We start from the raw sequence: 24,136 nt of genomic DNA on the forward strand, positions 1-24,136 counted from the left end.
AAATTAGTGAGCTTTTTGCTTATTTCCAAGAGTATTCAAGCTTCAGCACTACAGTTTGAGGATATAAGTTGCATACAGATGGCACAACTGCAATCCTTTGCATCTCTTGGTAGGGTTAGTTAGTCAGTGTTGATAATAGAGAACAAAATAGACTAGTGGTCTGATTTTATATAAAACAGTTTTCTGTATTCTGAATGTTATTCCCTGTTATTTCTGCCTGCTTTTATCATTAGAAAGATATATTTTGTGTACACTTTCCATGAACTCTTTTTAATATAAAAGGAACAGACCACCCACTTGAAGAATGGAGGAAAGGCAGACCGAAGCCCAGCATCTGATTCACTGCTTATAGCTTAGGGGAGCCACTATGTTTTTATATCACATCTGCTTCCATTCTGAAATGCAGCTTTACAAGCATTCAGCCTCAAGCTTAAAATATTATGGTTAAAATTTAGTTATAGTATTTGTTGTACTCACATCTAAATACCTAAAATGGCAGGGACGGCACCTGACACACGATAGTTGAAAGAAAGAAAGTATAGTAAAAATTCTGCAGTTTCTGCTGACTTGCATTCTGCATGTAATCAACTGCCAATTTTTAAAGAATGGTTCCAAACAGAGCAAATTATTGTAAAAAACATGAAGACTTCAGGAGGTCTGTTGTTTCTGTACTTTTCTGCCCAAATCTTTCTACGTTGCAGTTCCTCTCTGGAAGGTTCCAATTGCATGTTTAACATCTGCCTTACTTTCAGTTTAATTTGCTTTGCTCTTGAAGCTGCAAAGTATATTTGGATTTAGTTGAGAACACACTAGTTATGTGTATGTTAGTTCTCAGAGTTACGCCTGTATTTTTTTTTTACCCTGGTATAAAGCTAGTTTATAATTATTTCAAAGTTAATAGATTAGGAAATTTGCCAATCTTTGCTAATACTATATATCACAAAATCCTAATCTTATAAAAAGCATTGCAATTTTGTGTTTGGAAATGAAAAATGAAAAGTAAAGATCATTTTACCATTTTGGCAAAATAGTTAAAATAACCGTAACTATAAGAATATTTTGAACATTAATCAAAACTTCTTTTTAAAAATACTTTGAATAGTACATGCTTATATGCTATGGAAAGAAAGAAAACCAGAATCTGTGAACTTTTGGAGTTATTATTTTGGATTTATATTGGTGGAAATAATATTAAAGATTGGCACAGATCCTAAAAGCTTCCATAACTGAAAGCCCACTGTTTTTGTAATTCTTAATTATGGGAACGTTAGGGCAAAGTGCACAACGGGACAGCCAATTTGTTTGCAATAGAAGCATTACATCATTACCTCTGACAGTCTTCTTTCTGATGTTTGTTGCTTGCAGAGTATGTAAAGCAGCCATGGATTACAACTGAAATGGAGGAGACCATTCTGCAACTGAGTCCTTTTCAGTAGCTCAATTATGAATTACAAGAAAATATCATTGTGACTTCAACACAGATCCCATGCAGTAAAACAAAATGCACAATAATGTTCTGTTCATTTTCTTTAAATTTAGTATCAATATATGGGTCTGCAGCAGAGAAAAGATCAATCTGAAATGGCCATTTGTCAACATGTGCAGTGTTCCATGCGTCTAACCTACTTGTCTGACAAGATACCGATTCATCTAAGATGGGAGTTCACTTAGTCCTTTTTAAAAATCATAAATGCAGGTGTAGGAGTAGGATCTTGTGGTCTGTGGTCCAAAGAACTGTTCTTTAAAATAATTACGCCTCCCATTATTCCTTTCCTGAATGCATCAATGTTCTCTTCTGTATTTCCAGGGCTTATTTGTTGTATGGCACACAAGCAGGAAGTATGACAGTAGAGCAAGCAGGACCTGCAAGTGGCTCAGCTACATCACCTTCGAGCTCTGTCCAGGATCCTTTCTCAGGACTGTAACAAATAGTAGAAGATTTGTAGGCTCCCTGTAATACAATATAGGCTTGTTTAATTAGCTAATAAATATCACTTCAAAATTTAGATAACTGTAACTAGAAAAGAATAGGCTCTTTCTTGATTGTTCAAGAACCTGCAATATATTAATCTTCAGAACAAATGTTCATACAAGCTATTTGCTTTCAGACATAAGATCCTATTTTTAAAAAAATGGCAGTGGAATTTTAAGATTGAGAGTGGACAATGTGAGAAGTAATGAGAACCTGGTTATAATAATTAGAGCAATACTGATGAAAAAAAATCTAAATAATATCACTACCTTCTTTTTGTGGGAAGCCCACTGAGGAATAGCAGGAGTCAGTGGCTGATGCTCTACCTCCTCAGAGGTCAGCAGGGGTCAGACAGGTTATTGCTATCTTGCCAGATCCCCCCCCCCAAAAAAAACTATTCCTAATACCACTTCTGACAATGGCGCTTGAAATTAATAGGATGCCCTTTTGACATCATGATGAATGTAATGTTACTTCCTAGAGAGAAAGGAACAGTGCTGCTTGATTTAGGAAACTTGCAAAAATGCTTATTGGGAAGAAAGAATGAATACACCAATGGAGTAATTACAGTAATTCTAGCATAAGCTTGCATATTCTGGACATACAACATGGAATGACTGAAAGCTTTATGACTAGAGAATATCCCTTGCTCCCAAATGTCATACCCATTGTAAGAAAACCTTAAAAACAGCTATTAGGATTTTTCTAAAACAGATTACATTTCACTTACATATTTACCATATTACAAGGATCATGGGAACAACTTATACAGATGCTTATCATTCCTGGCAAGAAATAGTCATAGCAATAGACAGTTCAACTGAAGCCTTAGTCATTGCATGGAATGAGTAGGCAACAGTGGCGTTGCACCTGTGCGATCCTGGAGAGCTTCTTGGTTTCCAGAAGCACTCTGGGTTATGAAGTGGCATAACAAATGCCTAGGGCACCGTTGGAGGAAGACAAAAAGTAAACCTGCTGGAGCATGGGTAAGAGCTTTCCTTAGGCATTACCTCATGGCGATAAGTGTGGTGAAACTCTGATCTTGCCTCCTTTTCTGGGAAAAGTTTGAATATGATAGCCCTGATAAAGTGGACAGGGTCATCAGGGCGAGGGTTTGGCCAACTGTGCTTTAGATTAATGTGCCCCCTGGTTGGCTGAAGCCTCTCAGAAGGTGACATGTGGCTGGGTCCATGCAGTTGTTAATGCTTCTCTATGGGAAGAGGTGATGATGCCTGTTTTGAAAGAGGCAGTTAACTACCCTCTTCTTAAGAGGCCATCGCTGGACCCAGTGGATGTGGACAATTTTCACCGAGTCTCCAACCTTCCATTTCTAAGAAGGTTGTTGAGAAAGTGATTGGCTTGCAACTCCAGAAGGCCCTGGAGGAAATAAATTATCTGGAATCCTTTCACTCACATTTCCGACCAGGTTACAGCACTGAGAGAGCACTGATCACATTACCTTTGGTGGGTTCAGGATGGGAGTAATGCCTCCATCATAGCTGTCTTTGACTTTTCAGTAGCTTTTGATACCATCAGTCATCGTATCTTTCTGGATCAGCTCAGGGAGTTGGAGGTGGGAGGCACAGATCTGTGGTGGTTTTTTCCTTCCTTCAGGGCTGGTTTCAGTTGGTGTTGATTAATGGAAAGAGACTCAGCCCAAAGGCCTTGTCTTTTGGGATTCCTCAAGGCTCTACTCTTTCCCCACTTGTTTTTAACATGTATATGAAGCCACTGGAGGTCATCCATTGACATGGGGCAAGGTATCATTGGTATCCTGATGATGTCCAATTATACAACTCTGCCCTGGGCTAAGTGATGCTGTCTACGTTCTGTCCCAGTGTCTGCATACTGTGAGTCTGGATGTGGAGGAACAGGCTTCAGCTCAACCCTGTTAAGACTGTACAGTTGTGGGTTTTGTGGATCCCCCCAGATCCAGTGATTTTCCATATTATTTTTGAATGGAGTACCATTCCTCCAGGCAGAGTTGGCATGCAACTTGGGGGTTCTTCTGGACTCACGATTCCTGCTTGAAGAGCAGGTGGCAGCCATGGTCAGGAGGACCTTTACAACAGTCCATTTGTGTGCCAATTGCACTTGTTCATGTACCAGGAGGCCCTACTCATGGTAAGTCATGCCTTAGTCACCTCTCAGATGGATCATTGAAACACAATCTACATGAGGCTGCCTTTGAAGAGCATTCAGAAGCTGCAGCTGCTCCAGAATTATTATATTTTTATTCCACCTTTTAAAAATATTTGGTCAACTTCAGGTGGCAAACATACTTAATACTTCTGCCTCCTATTTTCCCCACAACAACAACCCTGTGAGGTAGGTTGGGCTGAGAGAGTGTGACTGGCCCAAAGTCACCCAACCAGCTTCCATGCCTAGGAAGGTCTAGAACTCACAGTCTCCTTGTTTCTAGGCCAGCACCTTCACCACTACACCAAACTGGTTCTCAGATGCAGCAGCGTGGGCAGTTTTAGGTGCTTCACAATAATGTGACACTTCTTCTCTGTGAGCTGCACTGGCTTCCAGTGAACTTCCAAGTAAAATTCAAGGTGCTGGCTGTCATCTATAAAGCCCTACATGGCATACAGCCAGGTTATTTGCAGGACTGTCTCATGACATTTCTGCTTGCCCCATCAGAACCAGGCATGATCTGGGTCCCTTCTATTAGGAAATGTCATCTTGTGGGACCTGGGAGTTGTGTTGTGGTGCTTGACCTGTGAAACAGCATCCCCTCAGAGATCAGGATGGCCCTGACTCCTCTGCCCTTTGGCAAGGCATTGAAGACCTGGATGTTTCCCTGGGCAGCTGGACCGGGATGCTGAACCAGCCCTGGTGGTGGATTAGTTTATTTTGGCCTGTATGGATTGAAATGGAATGTTTTGGACCCAGCTGTATGCTATGTTATGTATTATTACTATTACTGCTACCAGTGCTACCACTACCACTATTGTTGTTGTTATTATTATTATTATTCTTCAGGATGGGGTGATTTCTTTTGTACTGTCTTCTTTATAATCCTCTGTGCGCTTCTCAGAGTCACTGCCATGAGATAGGTGGCTATATAAATTGCTTAAATAAATAAATAGCATGCTATCAAATTATAACTGGATGACCCAGTTTTAAAAAACATCATATTCTGGTTGATACATACCATACTCCAGCTATAGCCTCCAACAAGGTAAATACTGTCATCAAGGACTGCACATCCAGGACCACTGCGGCCCTCTAAAATAGGAGTCTGCAAAATATTCCATTGGTCGCCCTTTGGGTCATAACATTCCACAAGCATGACATCAAGGTGAGAAAAACCTGCATCACACATTCATAAAATAATTTGAATCCACTTGTTTTAAAATAATGACTATAGTTACTATTAATAAGTACTTTATCAACAGCATAAAAAGACAATCTTTTAGAATTGTTAGAAATAAGAGGAACACGCCTACTAAAAAAAATCACTGCAACATTTTCCTTTGATTTTCTTCTGAAATTCAGCTAGCATCATCACAGGCTATTATACTGAACTTCAAATTCTTAATTATCCTAATAGCAAACACATATTGACTTTTAACAGCTACAATTGCTAGGGCTGTTAGTAACGTATGAGATGGAAGATTTTTCTACTCCCATAATATATTCATTGAGATTTTGATTTCATGGTTTAAAGAGATTAGGAATACTTATAGTAAACCTTTTTTAAAAATTTCATGTTTGCCCTGAAGAACTTCTTGTAAATTCTATCTTTGACAATATTCTGATGCTTTGTAAGAGATATGTAATTATGCATATCTTCTTGATTTTAGTAGCCTTGAAAATAGGGCAAAAGAAAAGTGTTATTAGACAAATCAAACAAACAAGCAGTACTAATGTGTACAAAGAAATGTAAAATGTTGTAATGTCACTTCCAAGGGATTGTAAAATTCCAAAGATCCCTGTAAAAACATTGGTACAGAACACTAGCATGAAGAAAAGGTGCTAGCAGAAAGGTTCACATACATAAGTAATCATTGCATGTACAGTATGTGCTATAGTCCTGAATTCTTCAGTGCAAACCCATCACACTGATTCAAAAGAAATGCCTTCTTTCAGATAGTCGCAAAAAAACAACACACATTTCACTTTTCCAAAATGGGAACAATATTAAATGCAATCCTTTCAACAAGGTTTAGTAGTGCATTAAATGAAATGGAGTGCTCTGAATGTAACCAAAGTAAACCAAAAATTAGAAATTCTTCAAAAAAATGAACATAGTAAAACTTGGATTGATTTTACAAAAATTAAACTCAATGACCCTTTCATTTAAATATATTTAATAGTAGGGATTTTTTCTGTCAACAACTATACATGCCAGGGATAGAATACTAAACACTGGGAGAAGTCAGGCCAAAAAAGCCAAACATGATTTCATTTTATTTATTTATTTATTCTTCCAATTTCTATCACCACCCATCTCTCCCAAAAAGGGGACTGATTGGCTTTAATTTAAACAAATGTAATTAATTACTGTTGCTATTATTATTCTTTGTGTATGTAATATTTTCTCTATTCTGTCACATTAAATGACAATATGCTGGAACAGTTCCAGAGAATAAAGCCAAGATTTTTGTGGGGGCAAATACAGCTCTGTGGTTGCAAATTGTGTCTTCTGTTTTAAATAATAAAAAATTCCAGTAGTTGATGATCACTGGGGCCATAATGGAGCTCTCCCTAAATCTCAATGGGAGCAACATTTCAGGAGGGTGGTGGATAAAAGATTGAAAGTTATTCTGCTTTCTATGGCAACATTGCCACAGACAGAATTACTTCACATATATCATAGCACAACATCTTTTGCAATATGAAAACAAAGATATAATATACGCTTTTAGAATTAACACTTAAGATGAATAAAGAAATTCAGATCAATCCTATTTGTGCCAACTCAAGTTCTCAGGTAAATGTGTTGCAGCTTAATACTGAAAGAGTTTCCTCCTGAAATCTAGGAAGTTTCTCTATGGAACTCTTATATAACTTCTTCTGAGGGCAAATAATTTACAGAGGCAAATAGTGCAGGCAATTTGGGTCAATAATAATCTGTTTGTTACAATGAATTCATAGGAATGACAAATCATCCATGATTCTGAGTAATGAAAGTTCCCTTTTTTATTATCTAAAGCACTCATTGCTCATTTATTTAATGTAGTGTTATAAATTTTTCCTTTTTTCAAAATGCTGGCTCAGGCATGATACTAAATTATGTGGCAGGTTTTTAACTATGATAACACAGAAAAAATAGTTTTTGATCAAAAGACAGAAAACTATAGTGTTTTGCTATTAAAAATGTGACCTTTCAAATGATTTCCTCCAATTGCATACAGTCGATCATTCATTACAGCCAGTGTGTGGATAGCTCTCTTTGTGTTCATGTCTTGTTTTCTAGCCCAGACATCCATTATAGGGTCATAGCAGTACAGCCAAGGGACATATTCACCATTATGGACACCACCTACAAATCAAATATACCCTCATTAGTTACAGCTTTTAAAATAAAAATTGGGTTCAACCAATTTTATTTTTAGTAGATCAATGGGAATTGAGGAAACAGCTTACCTGAAATATATATTTTTCCATTATGTACAGCTCCTGCATGTGCTGCCAAAGGCTGTGGTAGGGAAGATACATAGCGCCACTCATTTGTCTCTAAATTATAGCATTCCACACTTGACAAGTAGCCAGTTTCATTTCTCCCTCCAATCACATACAAGTTCTTGTCAAGCCGACATGCATAAAAACTAGCTCTCCTAGAGGACAAAAACAACAAATGGAGCAGTTAGTTTCCAGGGACTAGAATTAATTCTGTCATCCTTATTTCAGTTGTTCTTCTAAGAGCGTTCATTTACTAATATACTTCGAAGAATTCAAATGGGGTTTTCTTAAATGGTTGAACTTCCACTGTTGCCTCCACTCAAGCCCCTACCTTTTAACTAGTGCTAAGAAAACGAAATAAAACAGCCAATATTGTAAGACTTTTTAATGCAGCTACCCTTGAAATACTTGGTATGTTCTCAAGAAAGGATACTGTAGAACCGGGGAAAAAATACAAGAAAAAAAAATCAAAAGAATTAGGAGGCTGGAAACTCATGCTATGAAGAAAGATTTGCAGCTTTTCAGTTAAAAAAAAAAGAGGGGGGGGCTATAGGGGCATGCTACATTGTGTGGATGATGTTCCCATTCTCAAAATATTAGAACTTAAGAGTCATCTAATAATGGAAAACTCAGAATAAACAAAAGGAAGTACTTCTTCACACAGCATATTGTTAAATTTTGGAATTTGATGCCAACAACACATATGGTTGTAAAGGAGATTAAACAAGTTCATAAAGTATAAACAATGCTATTAATGGCTACTCTTCAGGATAGCATGTATATATTGTTAAGCAGATCAGAGATAAAGAAAAGAAATCCAGAACAACCTAAGAGAGCAGCTGCTTCTATGGCTAGTTGCAAGCTTTCGTAAGTGTAGTGGCTAACAGAATGCTGAACTAGAGATGCCTTTTGCCCACTTGTTTCAAAAGCATGGAGGCAGAGACCTCTTACAAGGAAGGGGAAAGTGGAAAAGCAGCATCCTGTTATACAGTAAATGCTGTTACATTCTAAGTACTATAGCAAGAGTGCCATAGGGGAAGACACACAAAGGAAATATCTTGCTTTTCTGTTGCTGTCTGGCAATATTTTTCTCAGTAATAATCAGATGTTTCCAGCCATCTGCTTCCTCAAGTTCTATGTATTACCCAGGCCAATAAGTTATTTTTCTAATGAAAGAAACTTTAGCATATGATATGAGAGGTATATCCTCAAGACACCTGCTATAAAAGTGTCATGGGCTTCTTGTAATCCAGCATCACAAGAGATCCTGTGGCATGTAATTCATAGTGTGTGTGATCTGAGAATCATCCCCACTGTAGGGTCTCAAGGGATTCTGAGTGCATCTCTTGGATCACACAGCAACCCCTTGGCATACTTGTTTGATGAGGTCAAACCTGCCATATACCGTAGATTTTGCTGCATACTCTCTCAAGAAAATGCTTGCTTTATTCTTTTCAGTGTATAGTTCTCAGTTTGTCCACTAGACTGTTCAGTAAACTGGATGTTTGGGACTCAACTGTGTGAGCTTTCAGAAAACTAATTTCTTTTTGCCAATTAACATACATTATAGGTGAGACAGAAGTTCACCTTAAAAATAATGCACTGTTAACAGTGGTGGATTTATACAGATACTCATTAATGTTTGGTGCATTTGGTATCAGGCAAGGATATAGCAACTCAGTAAGACAAGTTTAAAGTTGGGACAGATAATGTAACAATAATAAATTAGCTTGACATTCACTTTCTTTATGGTCCTTCAAGGGTCATTGTTCTCAATTTACTAAGAGAACCACATCATCAAATTTTTTCTTCAATTATCGTTTTCCCCCCTTCTTTCTGCACTACTGCAAACAGAACAACTTTCCTTGTTATTACATTCGTTCTTTCCAAAAAGGATTTCTCTGGCTAACTCTGAACAAAATCTTATTTATCTACTTGTTTCCATGGTTAAAAGAAATACAAAACTTTACTAACAAATCAATATTGCCAAAGAACATCTTGCCAGATAGTCAGTTTCAGTAATTTTCAGCACTTCTGAAAGTCACTTCTAGGATTTTTCTGAGCACTCATTTCATTTATTCTTTAAAAGTAATATTGCACCCCTATTGTTTCTGTGTATAAATAAATAAGCCAAGAAATGAAGTTGAAGATAATCCATTTTCAACTCAAACACATGTTCTAGATGATGTGGTATTTTAGTCCATGGATTGTAAATATTTTCACTGAAAAAATTTAGTCCATGGATTGTAAATATTTTCACTGATGATGAAAATTTTCATCATCAAGTTGATTCATCAAAAAAATTATTTAGGGTGTACTGGACTTCCCAAAGAATGTATTTGACAGGATGGACATCAGATGCTGGTGGTCTGCATACATTCTGTCCAGCAGAAAGCCTCCCTGCACTTCTCAAATTTGGCTTATTATCACCTCTTGTACCTCAAAATTCTGCCAAACATCTTCTCCTCAGGCACACTTAAATGGATCCCTGCCCTCTTTTCAATTCATGCTTGTCATCTTTCCCTCTGTATTGGGAAGCAAAAGTAGTATTTTTCCAATCAATTGGCACATGGAGTTTTCATGTATGTTGAATAAATCACACCATTACATAAACAAACCACATACATTTTTTAATATTTCTCCAGTTACATCATCTACACCTGCAGGCTTACCATTTTCAACATTCTTACACTTATACCTTCATTTCATCATTTTTTTCTCAGACACTAACATTTATAGTATTTGTTTCAATTCTCCTCTTCTACACATCACAATCACTCCCATGAAATTGTCTAAACTACTTCTTCCAGCATTTCTTCACTTCAGGTTCTTCCACTGAAAGTCTGCCAGAGTGGGAAACAAGACACCTGAGGCCCAGACAAGTCCTTTATGTTAACAGAGTGTAGAAAGAAGCACAGCAAACAATCCCTTACAATGCAAGGGCAGGAAAAAGATGCTAAGGATTTCAATTATATTCATTAAGACTCTGTAAAAGTGGATCTTTGTGGCTACCACAATTACTTATAACTGCAATAAAGCTTCTTATGTACTCCAGTTGTGTTCTTGACTTTCCCATGAGAGCTCCAGAGTGCATTTGAGTTCTAAGAGAGAGAATTATTGTAGTGGCTTGGGTGTGACCTATGACATATTCCAAATCATTTCATCACTTTTATTTTTAATTCCATTTGCTCCCCTGGAGTCTCCTTTTTCAGCAGTCTTCATCCACTTCCAAAACAATTCTTTATTTCCATCTAAATCACTCTGCATTTTCTTTCCTCCTTTAATTTTAAGTATTCTTTGCTCACTTCAGCTACATTTTTGCAACTTTGTCTCTGTGCATATATACAATATATTTATCTCATTTTTTGCAGCAGTAATTCTCTTATTTTCTGTTTTCCTCATCCATAGCTGCTACTTCTTCATCATTCCTGCAGTCCTTTTACCCTCTTTCTGGTTTCTTTCCCTTTTTTCCTTTTCTTCCATATGCATTTTTTCCCAAAGATCCACTCTTGACACTACCAAGAAAATAATGCCTTACATTCACACCATGTAACTTTCACTAATTATCTCAGTCTTTCATAACAAACAAATTAGTCATGTAACAAAACAAAGTGCTTTGCTCGCAATATATAAATATGAATAGACTTATGCTTAAACCACATATTCAAAACAAAGAGATTCTTTTCTAAGCAAATACTCACCAGTCATCATTTTCATTCATTCATGGGTCTCTGAAATAACCCAATTTTTCAGAACTCTCTTGCCTTGTTCCCTCATTATCCCTCCATTCATGTCACCTAACAAGATGTTTCACAATTTTCTCCAAATTCACTACTGTTTCTTTCACTATCAAATTTATCAGTGTAATAGGCTACTATCACCAAAATACAGATTCCAACTTTTATGCACATCCACAACAACCTAGAGATCTATATTCATACTTTCTGACATACAACTATTCCCCTTTCTCCATACTTTCTGAACCATACTTTCTGAGCATTACCACCTTCTCCTTTCTCTTATTTTCACACACATAGAACATATCTATTTTTTTCTTTAATATCATTAATTCATGCTTTTACAGTCCAAGTCATAGTCTTCCATATGCTGTGGTTGTCATCAAATAGATTCATAAATACAGATCTCCATCACACATCATGACTGTCCTGATTACCAGGAAACACACTGAGACAATGACTTGGTCTCTAATATTTATTAGTAGTACTTAACAAGAATCCTAACAAACTGAGGAAGCGTGGGAAAAACCCAGCCATATAAACCCCAAAGGTTAAGGCGGTCCCGATCTGTGTCTCTTTGAATGGCTGAACAGTTCCTCAGTGCTACGCATGCGCTTGACAGTCTGGGTGGGAGCCCCCTGCTCGCCATCCTTACTCATGACAATGACCATGGCCAACTGATAGTTTCACATAATTCTTTTTATTAAGATAGAGGAATAGTCTGGGTTACCAACTTTAGTTGTATCCATACTACATGCAACATTCCCTGCTAACCATAACCTCTGACACATTTTTTGCCAGTTATACCATAAGTGTACTCATGTAAAGTAGGAGGTACAAACAGTACACTGACATGCACTCAATTAAAAGTATATTAGATAATTTGAAATATTCTCTTCTTAAGAGCAACTCCTTATTTAGAAACAATTTTTGTAACAAATTTATTGCCTGTGTGCATTTTTTACTTCATCCACATAGTGTCACTGTTAGGAGCAAAAATATAACAGTGTGCTTCAAGTTTAAAAGTGTATTTTATTGGCAAACTCCTAATAGTAAAGATTTTAAGTTTCTTTTTCCTTCTTTTCCACTAAATAAATTACATTTGAGCCACAGAGTTCTAGTTAATTAATGTAACATTTAATTGCTATAAAAAATCTTTCATGCTAAAATATCACAGTAAAATTCAGTTCAGAAAGGAATAATCTCCTCATATATATCAGATCACCAGAAATATCTTGCTACCTGTGGTAAAAGAAATTACATCAAATTGTTCTTCTGCATCAAGATATTTGTCCAAACACAAATCCTTCAATGGCTTGTGAAAAAAGTCCCTGAAATGAACTTAGGTAAATATTACAATGCAATTACATGGGAAAGGTAAGAACTTCTTTCTTGAGTCCCACAGACAATGAATTTCTGCCCAGAATCTTGAAGGTTGATAATCAGTCTTACACTGAATAGGTTCCAGAATTATGACTAATCCTATCAATGCCAAGTTCTTTTAGAGGTACCCTTTCCATTGAAGAGATTATGATTAAACACTATGCTGTTTTTATTATTATAGATACCTTAAGACAAGCCCAGATTAGCTAATTTTTGTTTTATTTATTTTTATCCCTTTACTATTTTTATAACTTTTATAAATTATAAATTTTCATTGTAAATTTTAATTATAAATTTATAAATTTTTAATTATAAATTTATAAAATAATTTTATAAATAATATTTTTACATAATTTAAATCAATAAGTATGCCAAATGGTTTGCTCTTACTGCCCCATTCTTATGGGGAGGGAAAAATGCTTTTAAAAAATTACTTCTTCTTTCAACAGGTAAATTTTGTTCACATGAAACTGCCTATCTCCTTGTGACAAATTCATAGACTTAGTAAGTTCTGCTTGGCTTCTCTTGGCTGCATGAATCTGCCATTTTGGGGCCAGCAGCTGAATGAGAAGGGAAGGTGGTGCTCTCACTTTTTAAAGTGTGAATAAAATTCATTCTTATAAAGCTGAAGAAAATGATATATCCCACTGGTAATCCTGTCAAACCATTGGCTGACCTTTGAAATGGAGAAATGACCCAGGAAACTAACACAATTCTACCACCTAAGCACCATTTTCCCTGCTACCAGGGCAAGCTAGCTTCATAATGGTTTTGGGTCATTAAGCTATAGAGAAAATGGTAGCATGAGATGCATATTGTACCCATTCCAGACTCTTTTCTGTATTGGTGATGGTAACAAAGCAGTTTAACATTGCCACTGCACTGACTCAGAATTATCCAGCAGTGCTTTTCTGCTAATCAAAGGGTTATTTGGAAGCTTTAAACTGGAAATTCTTGGAGAGATTATTCACATTCCTTGAGACTGGCTATTGGGGCATTTTTTCCCCAGAAGAATAGATACCTCTTACCAGCAGTCATAGCCCTAACTACTCATCACTTACAACACTAATGGCAAATGAGAAGTAATATTCCCCATGAGATCTTTACAAATTTATTTTTCTTTAAAAAGTAAGAATATAGGTCAGTGCCACTTAGCTTAAGCTGCAAAACAGTGTGGGAGTTAAGCAACATTCCATAAGGTGCTGTGCATTCAATGGACAACTGGTATACAGTCTTCAATTTTTAAAAGAAAAAAGAAACACAGGGAAAGTGTCATGTTCACTGTTTCAATGTGCACTGTACATCGTAACATTTCACATGCCATGGCGCTGACGCACGTTTCTGTTTGGGAGGGAGCTGCTGTGAAAAACCTTGTACCAAGCTCTGTATCTATGTTCATTACAATGGAATGTGTTTGGGTTATGTGCTCTGTTCAAGGACTTTTCCGGCAGACCATCAGAAGCCGTTAGGAGCACCTGGGATTGTGAGCTTGGGAAGATTCTATGGGGGGAGGGATCTCATTTGCACCGAGGGTTTTTAGTTTGTGTTTGGCGTGCTTTTATCATTCTCAGCCTTCTTTGTGATCCTGCATACTATTCTTTAATAAATCAGGTATCTCTGAATTCCTGCTCTGAGTCTGAGAGTGTTTTAGAATAGGCAATCATTACAGAAAGTCTATCAACCCTTTAACTGGGTTGCAATCACAATACAGAAGCATTTGTAATTAATGTAGCTTATAATGCTTCTGGGCTTTAAGATTCCAAAAACAATGTAAGCAAACAGTTAACATGGTTCCACAAACTGGATCCTAAGAATTCTTTCTCTAGGCAAACTACCTCTTCTCTGTTAAAGCCTAATATATTCCTTTATTCCATAGAAATACTGTATGAGAGTCACTAAGAGTGCCATCTGAATGAATCTAATTCTAAGGCATCATTGTTGACTGGAGAAGAACTGTCATTGAGGTTCTTTTCAATCACAGGGAAGAAATAATGACAACTTGGGTTTGAGAAGATGGAAGTGGTGCAAATCATATTATGTCACAAAATTCAATCAAGGACCTATCTGGAAAGTTGAGCTTGAGATTAGAACAAAAAATGCTGAAAAGTTGATACAATCGAACTGAGGAAATATGTGAAGACTGCACTGTGTCCTTGTGACAATCTAATTATTGGTATTAAGTGAACATGACCAGCAGATAAGTGGTACCTAGCAGTAGATAGCTGACTGGAATGGAAATTTAGTTTTAATTGAGAGAGGAGAGAGAAATAGGACATCCCACTATAGACAATTCCCAGGATCTTCTGGAGTTGGGTATTTTTAAATCTATGTAAATAAATATGTAAGTTAATAAAAATAAAAGTGGATTTTGATTCAGATTACACTGGATTTTGCCTAAGATTATCTCTGTAACTTCAGCAAACAGTACTACAACAAATAAGGACATTAGGGCTGTGCAAAGCTTGAAGTATTTTGATTTGATGAAGCTTTGACTGAATCACCCCAACAAAGCAGATCCATAAAGTGAAGCAGGGACTTGATTCAAAGCTGCAAACTGGAAAAGGTACCTCCCAATCACAATGTAGCCCTCCAAAGCTTCCCAGATTGGATGACTTTTCTATTGCTTTGGTGGTTGTTTTGGATATTATACAATGTTCCACATAATTCCATGTATGGAAAAAGCTGGAGAGAGCAGGTGTTGGATGATATGAGATACTCTCTGACACTGACATCAGCCAAACAATTTAATACTGTATTAAACTCTCTGCCTATCAGAGCTTCCTTCAGGTGGTGAAGTTAACATTACTTTGAGCTCCATTCACTTTCCCTTAAATTTTTCAAATGGTCCACAAGCCTGAACTTTAATATATTTTCTACTGTTACATTTCTGGGGTGGTCCTGCCAATATAAGTGGGAATTCGATTTAGCTCTCATCATTCTTAATATGGATTCAAGCTGCTCTTATTTTTAAACTCTGCATTACTGCAACTTGTTTATGTCTCTTGAGAATAAGTGGATATACCAGGCTAATTCAGTTGCTGGCCAAACCTGTACTGCTTTAAAATAAAGGTGGGAGTGGCAATGCTATGATTGACACTTTTGTTGTGCCCATCTCTTCCCCTGTAGTCTGCCTGTCTTTGTGACCCTGTATCTCACATTACCTACCAGTCACAACCCTGATACAACCAAGTCCTGCCAGGAGTTTCCTTCCAGGAGAAGCCAAGCTTGCTAATTTGCTATGCCAATCTTCCTGGCACACCAATAATCAGAGTCATACAAAGCTACACCTTCCCACAAGGTGAAATCAGTGATTATTCCTCCAAGTCCTGCCCAGAAAAAAACCCAAGTTTTGTCAGTGTGATTCCCAGCCTACATAGGCCAGTGATGCAGGGGACCTTGTTCAGCCAATGTCTTTATATGCTGTTTTGCTAGACAGTTTGAAAGCTGTTGAGTTGTCCTTTCTTCACCCATGCTGTCTCTGTTCTGAAAGAGGTACGGCAAAAATATTTTTTTAAAAATCATTGTGGTAAAACCCTTGATTATATGCAACTCCAGCTTGGCAGGGTTAATAACCTCTAAAGAATCTACCATCCCTGCTATTTTTATAACATTTTGTCAAAACATAAAGTAGCTTCAAGCATTCTGAAATCCCACCTACAGAATTCTTTTTTTTTTTTTTTTTTTTTCAAATCAAATCCCAAAGTTGCTTGAATCAAATTGGGTTGCCTCCAAATCTCAAATTTGAATTGAATCATTCCCTTTTTGAATCTACAATTCACGCTGAATCAGGATAATTCATACTGGGTTAGAAGAAACTGCCAGGGGTCCTTCTTGATGCCACAACCCGGCCAAAATCGGGGCCCACAGGATGGGCCCACAGTGAAAGTGACTGTAATCAGTGGCTGTGTTAAGTTTTAAGAATTGTTAATTCTACCTGCAGTAACTGGCAGAATTTTTAAAGTGTTTGTCTTCCAAATTATGCTCCCTTTTTAAAAGTACTTTTTTTCTACTTCATGTTGCTGTTACAATTCTTTTTCCTTTATTTTGTTTTTATTGCATTTTTAATTTTTATTTTAACCTTCTGAACATCAGTCTATCTCTCTGTATTGTTTATTGTATTTTCCCTTGCCTAGTGTTAGATTTCCAGGCAAAAATGGGTATGATCAAAAACAAAGATGGCAAGGACCTAACAGAAGAAAAAGAGATCAAGAAAAGGTGGCAAGAATATACAGAAAACCTGTATAGGAAGGATAACAATATCGGGGATAGCTTTGACGGTGTGGTCGGTGAGCTAGAGCCAGACATCCTGAAGAGTGAGGTTGAGTGGGCCTTAAGAAGCATTGCTAATAACAAGGCAACAGGAGACGACGGCATCCCAGCTGAAATGTTCAAAATCTTGCGTGATGATGCTGTCAAGGTAATGCATGCTATATGCCAGCAAATTTGGAAAACACAAGAATGGCCATCAGACTGGAAAAAATCAACTTATATCCCCATACCAAAAAAGGGAAACACTAAAGAATGTTCAAACTATTGAACAGTGGCACTCATTTCACATGCCAGTAAGGTAATGCTCAAGATCCTGCAAGGTAGACTTCAGCAGTTCATGGAGCGAGAATTGCCAGATGTACAAGCTGGGTTTAGAAAAGGCAGAGGAACTAGAGACCAAATTGCCAATATCCGCTGGATAATGGAAAAAGCCAGGGAGTTTCAGAAAAACATCTATTTCTGTTTTATTGACTATTCTAAAGCCTTTGACTGTGTGGACCATAACAAATTGTGGCAAGTTCTTAGTGGTATGGGGATACCAAGTCATCTTGTATGCCTCCTGAAGAATCTGTATAACGACCAAGTAGCAACAGTAAGAACAGACCACGGAACAACAGACTGGTTTAAGATTGGGAAAGGAGTACGGCAGGGCTGTATACTCTCACCCTACCTATTCAACTTGTATGCAGAACACATCATGCGACAAGCTGGCCTTGAGGAATCCAAGGCTGGAGTTAAAATCTCTGGAAGAAACATTAACAATCTCAGATATGCAGATGATACCACCTTGATGGCTGAAAGTGAAGAGGAACTGAGGAGCCTTATGATGAAGGTGAAATAAGAAAGTGCAAAAGCTGGCTTGCAGCTCAACCTCAAAAAAACCAAGATTATGGCAACCAGCTTGATTGATAACTGGCAAATAGAGGGAGAAAATGTAGAAGCAGTGAAAGACTTTGTACTTCTAGGTTCGAAGATTACTGCAGATGCTGACTGCAGTCAGGAAATCAGAAGACGCTTAATGCTTGGGAGAAGAGCAATGACCAATCTCAATAAAATAGTTAAGAGCAGAGACATCACACTGACAACAAAGGCCCGCATAGTTAAAGCAATGGTGTTCCCTGTAGTAACATATGGCTGCGAGAGCTGGACCATAAGGAAGGCTGAGCGAAGGAAGATCGATGCTTTTGAACTGTGGTGTTGGAGGAAAATTCTGAGAGTGCCTTGGACTGCAAGAAGATCCAACCAGTCCATCCTCCAGGAAATCAAGCCAGACTGCTCACTTGAGGGAATGATATTAAAGGCAACACTGAAATACTTTGGCCACATAATGAGAAGACAGGACACCCTGGAGAAGATGCTGATGCTAGGGAGAGTGGAAGGCAAAAGGAAGAGGGGCCGACCAAGGGCAAGATGGATGGATGATATTCTAGAGGTGACGGACTCGTCCCTGGGGGAGCTGGGGGTGTTGATGACCGACAGGAAGCTCTGGCGTGGGCTGGTCCATGAAGTCACGAAGAGTCGGAAGCGACTAAACGAATAAACAACAAAAAAGTGTTAGATTAGATAATATGTATTATTTCATGATCTTTAAATCTATATAGCAGTTAACCCAGTTAAACAGGGTTAACTGCTATATAGATTCCTATCTGAGATGTGGAAATTCTGCATTGTTAATTTTGAATACATTTATTGTGCTATAAGCTTTGTCATATCTGTTGGTCTGTCTATCCACCTAACCACACACCTACCTACTTATTGTTTGGCTTTTATAGAGAGATTGGGTGAATTTGTTGGATTTATTGTTCAGTTCTGCCTGTGATTTGTATGTATAATTATACAAGCATACATGAAGTCCTATTATTTTACAGTACACAAGACAGGGGCAGGAGAAGTTTCTGCAAATGGGCCAAACATATGGAAGATCTCCATTTAGTTAATACAGCAAGGTTATTGTTTTTTTCCAAGCATGCATGTAGGAAAAGGAAGCTCTTCCTGTGAAGCAAAGTGAAGCAGAGAACAAGGATTCCCTACATAGTAGAGGAAATTCAATATGCAGAAAACACTTCTTGAAACTCTTCACATGTTATTGCCAATGCCATATTTTTTTCCTGTCTGTTCTGTATCTCAAGCACAAGGAATAATGCTTGAGAGTTCGCCATCCCTCCTTCTGAGCAGAATTTTGGAGTAAGCAGTCATGAGGCACACACAGATTGCTTGGAGGTCCCCAGGTGTTCACAAGACCTTTCTTAATCTTACTCCATTATTCCATACAGGTAGCAAAATAGATCTGTGATCCACAAGCATTCCTTAGCTGCAACAGAATCAACCTCAGTTCATACTTCTGCTGTGCAATATTCATTTTGCTGTGCAACATGTGATGCTTCATTTAAAAACATGCATAAGCTTTGGTTGATGGAAAGAGCAGCTGCAAGAATTTACTAGAAAATGGTTGGGATTTTTAAAGTTCATGTGATTTTGCAAGGGTCCAGCTTCACTGACTGCTCTGCTTTCCAGCAAAGTTTTCATTATCACTTTAAAGATCTGAATAGTTTGGGATTAGTGGCAGTAGTGTCATGTACAATATGATTTTACTCATTTACTCAAATCCTGAAAGAAGGACCCTTTCATGGTCCCACAAATGATTGGAGATGACAGACATATAGTATGCAGGCTATGGAAGTTATTGACCCAAGTACAGTGCTAATCCAACATACATTATCTGAGGCAACTCAATTTCCATATAAAATTGATCAGTGTTAACTACATCTTTCGTCAGTACTTTAAGTACTCAATAGTATTTGAAGGGAATGTATCTTTCATTACCACACCTGAGAATGGAAACGTAAGGATGTAGGACAGGCTACATAACATGTTTATTGCTCTTCTTCATATATACTCAGCTACCACCTGAGGCAGCTACCTCACTTTTGCTTAAAAGCAAGTCCTGCATGAGAAACCCAAAGATGTTATGCCAGGTGTTAGTACTATTGGCTTAAATAATTCTACTTCCCTTTTTGTCATTTAAGATTTTCCATGCTGCGTGGTTTTAAACATATAATTATACTTAATTATACTATAATTATACTGTTTCTAAACTGAAAGTTGTTTTACTTGCTTCTTATACATGCTTTTTATACTGTTAGCTGCCTTACAGATTCTTTGGAATGGGAAGTATTTTACTAAATTTCCAACATTTTATAGAAGCAATTGCTAATACATTTCCAAATTCAGGACTGCACAACATTCATAAACAAAAATCTAACTTATTATTTGCTTGTTTGGGCAACACATCTTGTGATATTTCTCACATCTCATTTTTTATCTTATTTTTCTTTTCCCATTTCCCGTATTGAGCTGTTTCTTTAGAGGGAATATGGCTGAATTTGCTAGCAACCCTTTTGCGGGAAGCTGGCTCACAACTCTTCAAACTAGCTCTCACCCAAGTGATAATTTATCAGCCTCATTCTTATGTCTGTCAACTGCATGCTGATCTCTTGTGTGAAGGTAATCCTTGAGAAGAAGGAGTGGCTTGAATTCATTTCCCATACAGGTAATCGCCTCTGCTGGGATATGTGCGCACTGACCAAGTGTAGCATAGATCAATGTACAGTATATACTGTGCTTGACTGAATGCAAAATACCTTTAGGATGCACTGTGCCTGTATTTGGACTGCCTCTTGCTACAGTTGCATGATACAAAGTTTAAATGTTGTTGCTTTTTTACCTCATCAGCACTGAAACACTCTAGGCAACAGGCAGGAGTTTGGGGCCCAGGGCAACAAATGGCATAAAGAGTGGACTAGAATAGTTAAAGTACAAACAGCTATACATTTTTAATTAACATAATTCACCAATCTGCATTCAACTGAGTGGAAGAAATTTAAATAAATATTTAGTTTTTCTTTCAAACCATTAGGACATAATTGGATCAAGCTCTCTATTTCTCTCTCTCTCACACGCATATTCATATTCATATTCTTGCTTTTCAAAAAATGAAATTTCTGTCTTCATTGCAGATGCCTTTATGATCAAGATCAAAACTGAAGAGCTGAGAAGAGGTATTGCTTGTACAGTATCTAACAGCTGCTTGGCAAAACACTTACTGGGGAATAGAACCATTTCTCACCCTAAAAGAAATGATTCCTGGTGTGGGGACCCCTTAATTGAGATCACCATATTTCATTCTATATTCCGTATTCTTTAATTCTACATTACTTTATTTCTTATGTGACTTGTCTTGAGAACTTTATTACAGAGTTATCTATAAGATCCAGTAAGTAAATAAGAACATAAATAAAATTTGATCAGAGGACTAACTAAGCTGCACAGATATTCTGTTAGAAAAATGGCAGGAGTATATAAGACCTTTTTATTAAAGCATATTAGATGCTAAAATCTATCTTGAAACACATTCTGACTTAATAAATTTTAAGTCTCTACAAAAGTTACAAGGGACTAGTCAGCAAACAATTCCATTCTTAAAGTTTCTAATCCTGTTTTTCAGCAATAACATCTATTCTTAGTGGCTTTTACTACACCAAAATAACTGATCACTCTATGAGTTATATAGGCTCTGCCATAAAGGTTAATGATCTTACTGCAAAACCCTAGCCAAAACAGCAACAAAACCCACAATATTTAATAAATTCTAGACTTCTTGGTGCTTTTATTTATATTTTAAATAGGAGTTAGGCTTGTAAGAAAATGCTGAAGATGTTCTCTCTCTCTCAGTACATCTTCAGGTGTAACATACTGAGTACAGGCATTAAATCTGCTTTAAGTTAGAGGCAGTGAGGCTGTGAGTAGATTTATTCAAATGGATAATGAGCTGAACATCTTCAGTTTTTTATGGATGCCCTAGCTAAAGGGTATCCCCAAATGCTTTACAGACAGTGTTCATCTGGGTCTTAAGATCTGGATTATGACTTGCATCCTAAAATTGCAACTCTTGATTCACAAGCTGCCCATGTAATCAGCTACATTAAATGTAGGTTTTAACAGTTTATTATTAATTATTTAATATATCATTACTTTGGTGTTATTTTTAATAACTTAGGATTGATTCAAAGTGTATTTGTTAGCAGGTGGGTTTTGGTAAAGCAAGAAGTAGTATAAATTTTTGAATTTTAAAAAATGAAACAACAGGTTGATAAGGTTCAGATCAAAAGAAGATATCCCTTCATTGCTAGCATGCTTCAATCAACTTTCTCTGCCTGATTACACAGAAGCTGCAGCCATACAGTAGGTATCAACAGATGCTGTGGTTTAACTGTCAGAGAATATGACCTATCAGTACTAGGAAGTCGATTTGCCAACCATACTGAACTGAAGTGAACTGAAAAGAAAAGACATGAATGAATGAATGAATGAATGTCATAACTTCTTTCAATCCAGAGAGAAAACAACATAGTTAGATTTTATATGATACTGCTACAATCAAATGTAAGTACAGAAACTTAAGAAGCTATACATTTTAAGGCTTCCAAACTGAACGTTAATTTCAACTCTTTCTATAACTCAAAAGATTATTTTCTCTTACTATTAAGAAAAAACACAGCATTCAATTTCTCTCTCTTGCTACTCTCTCTCAGAGAAAAAAATACTACCATTTATTGTGATACAACCACTCTCCAAACATGTAGTAAGTTTTACCTCTCTTGCATAGGTGGAAGTTGTATCCAGCTGTTAAACCTAGGATCATACCGGCTGACGAAGTTTGTACTGTGCTTGCCTGTAAAGAGATTAATTTCACATTTAGCTCTGCTTTTTGAAGGGTTGACCCAAAATCTTTTGTTGCCTGAATGTCAAGATGGAACACTTTTCCCCTTTCACATACAGATGATTGGTTTGACAGTAGAATCTCACTTCATTACTAAGATGTACAGTAGGACTGTGGAATGCTTTGAATCTAATTCAGAATAAGTCCTTCAGAAGGCTCAGGAGCACATGCATGCAACTCATTAAAGCAGCCACATTTGTTTCTCAGATAGCATGGGAACATGTTGCACAGGGCCAATAGATAGCATTCTTCAGAATGCCTGAGTAGATGGACTTAAGGGGCAAAGAACAAGACACAGTTGTGTTCTCCCACCCTTCATTACTGTTCCACGCCCCTGAGTATTTGCCATCCAAGGAGAATGCCTCCCTCTGTTTTAATAGTAGGATGGATACTATTTCTAGGACTGTAAGTCACAGTTTTATAGCCTCAGTCTTTTACTTGTGGACAACAATTATGGATGTTTTCATTTAGACTGATAAAAAATTAATAACGCTTCCCTGCAGCTTTTAACAGATATCTATGGCAGATATCTACTGACTCTTTTTAATACCAAATACACTAGCATTTTAAAACAGTGCCATAAATCAAATCCTAACAACACACCAGGAAATTACTGTTAAGGAGGTAAGGAGGTTGCTTCTCATGGCATTCAGAAAATCATTGGGATATCTGAATTCTTCACTGATGAATTGAAACAGCTTGATGATGGTTGCTTACAGGGACATGAAGAAACCATTATCAAGTGTTTAGGCATCCTTACATCAGAGATGTGTTCATTTTGCATTCTTGAGATGCATGTTATATTCGTATTAACATTAAAAGAAAGACCGGAGCAAGGGGAGTGCATTGCAATTTGTTTAACACCTGAGCCTTCAATGCAGAAATCTTTTTAAAAAGCTCTGTTCCTTGCATGTGACTTAAAATTGCATCATCACTACTTCACAGTTAAATCATGTATTCCACAGTTAAATAAGTGGTGGATAGTCAGTATCAAAACCCAGATGCTTACAACAGTGCTTTATTCATGGGCATTTATTATTCATGGGCATTAGGGGATGTTACCGTTCAAAATTCAGTGCCAAGGAAATACAGATTTTTGCATTTCAGAACTAATTATGTAAATAATTTAATTTGTATTTTCTAGTTATGTCATGTGGTTTGGATTCTTTCATAATATTTAGCAGCTCTAAGGAGTCCCCTATTTGTGTGGAGTTATAACCCCTTTTAACACGAATTACCCAGAAACACTATTCATCATATTAATCAGTGCTCTACCTCCAGCATAATCCTATTTTTCCTAAAATATCAGTCCTTTCTTCCCTTCACATATACCTGTCCCTTCCAAATCCCCAATTATTATTA

General features: G+C 37.1%; 1 protein-coding gene across 1 annotated transcript in view; it reads right to left on the reverse strand.

The window, feature by feature from the left end:
- Positions 1-219: 219 nt before the first annotated feature.
- Positions 220-24,136, reverse strand: part of KLHL14 (kelch like family member 14) — an 84,426-nt gene continuing 60,509 nt past the window's right edge. Inside the window, exons 4-8 of the mRNA XM_063299238.1 lie at positions 22,648-22,726; positions 7,571-7,761; positions 7,308-7,466; positions 5,133-5,290; positions 220-1,951 (exon numbers count right to left, since the gene is read on the reverse strand). Coding sequence (XP_063155308.1) covers positions 1,811-1,951; positions 5,133-5,290; positions 7,308-7,466; positions 7,571-7,761; positions 22,648-22,726 — 728 coding nt within the window. The 3' untranslated portion in view covers positions 220-1,810. The remainder of the gene's footprint in view (positions 1,952-5,132; positions 5,291-7,307; positions 7,467-7,570; positions 7,762-22,647; positions 22,727-24,136) is intronic.

The sequence above is a fragment of the Candoia aspera genome, chromosome 3, assembly GCF_035149785.1.
Source record: "Candoia aspera isolate rCanAsp1 chromosome 3, rCanAsp1.hap2, whole genome shotgun sequence".
NCBI lineage: Eukaryota > Metazoa > Chordata > Lepidosauria > Squamata > Boidae > Candoia > Candoia aspera.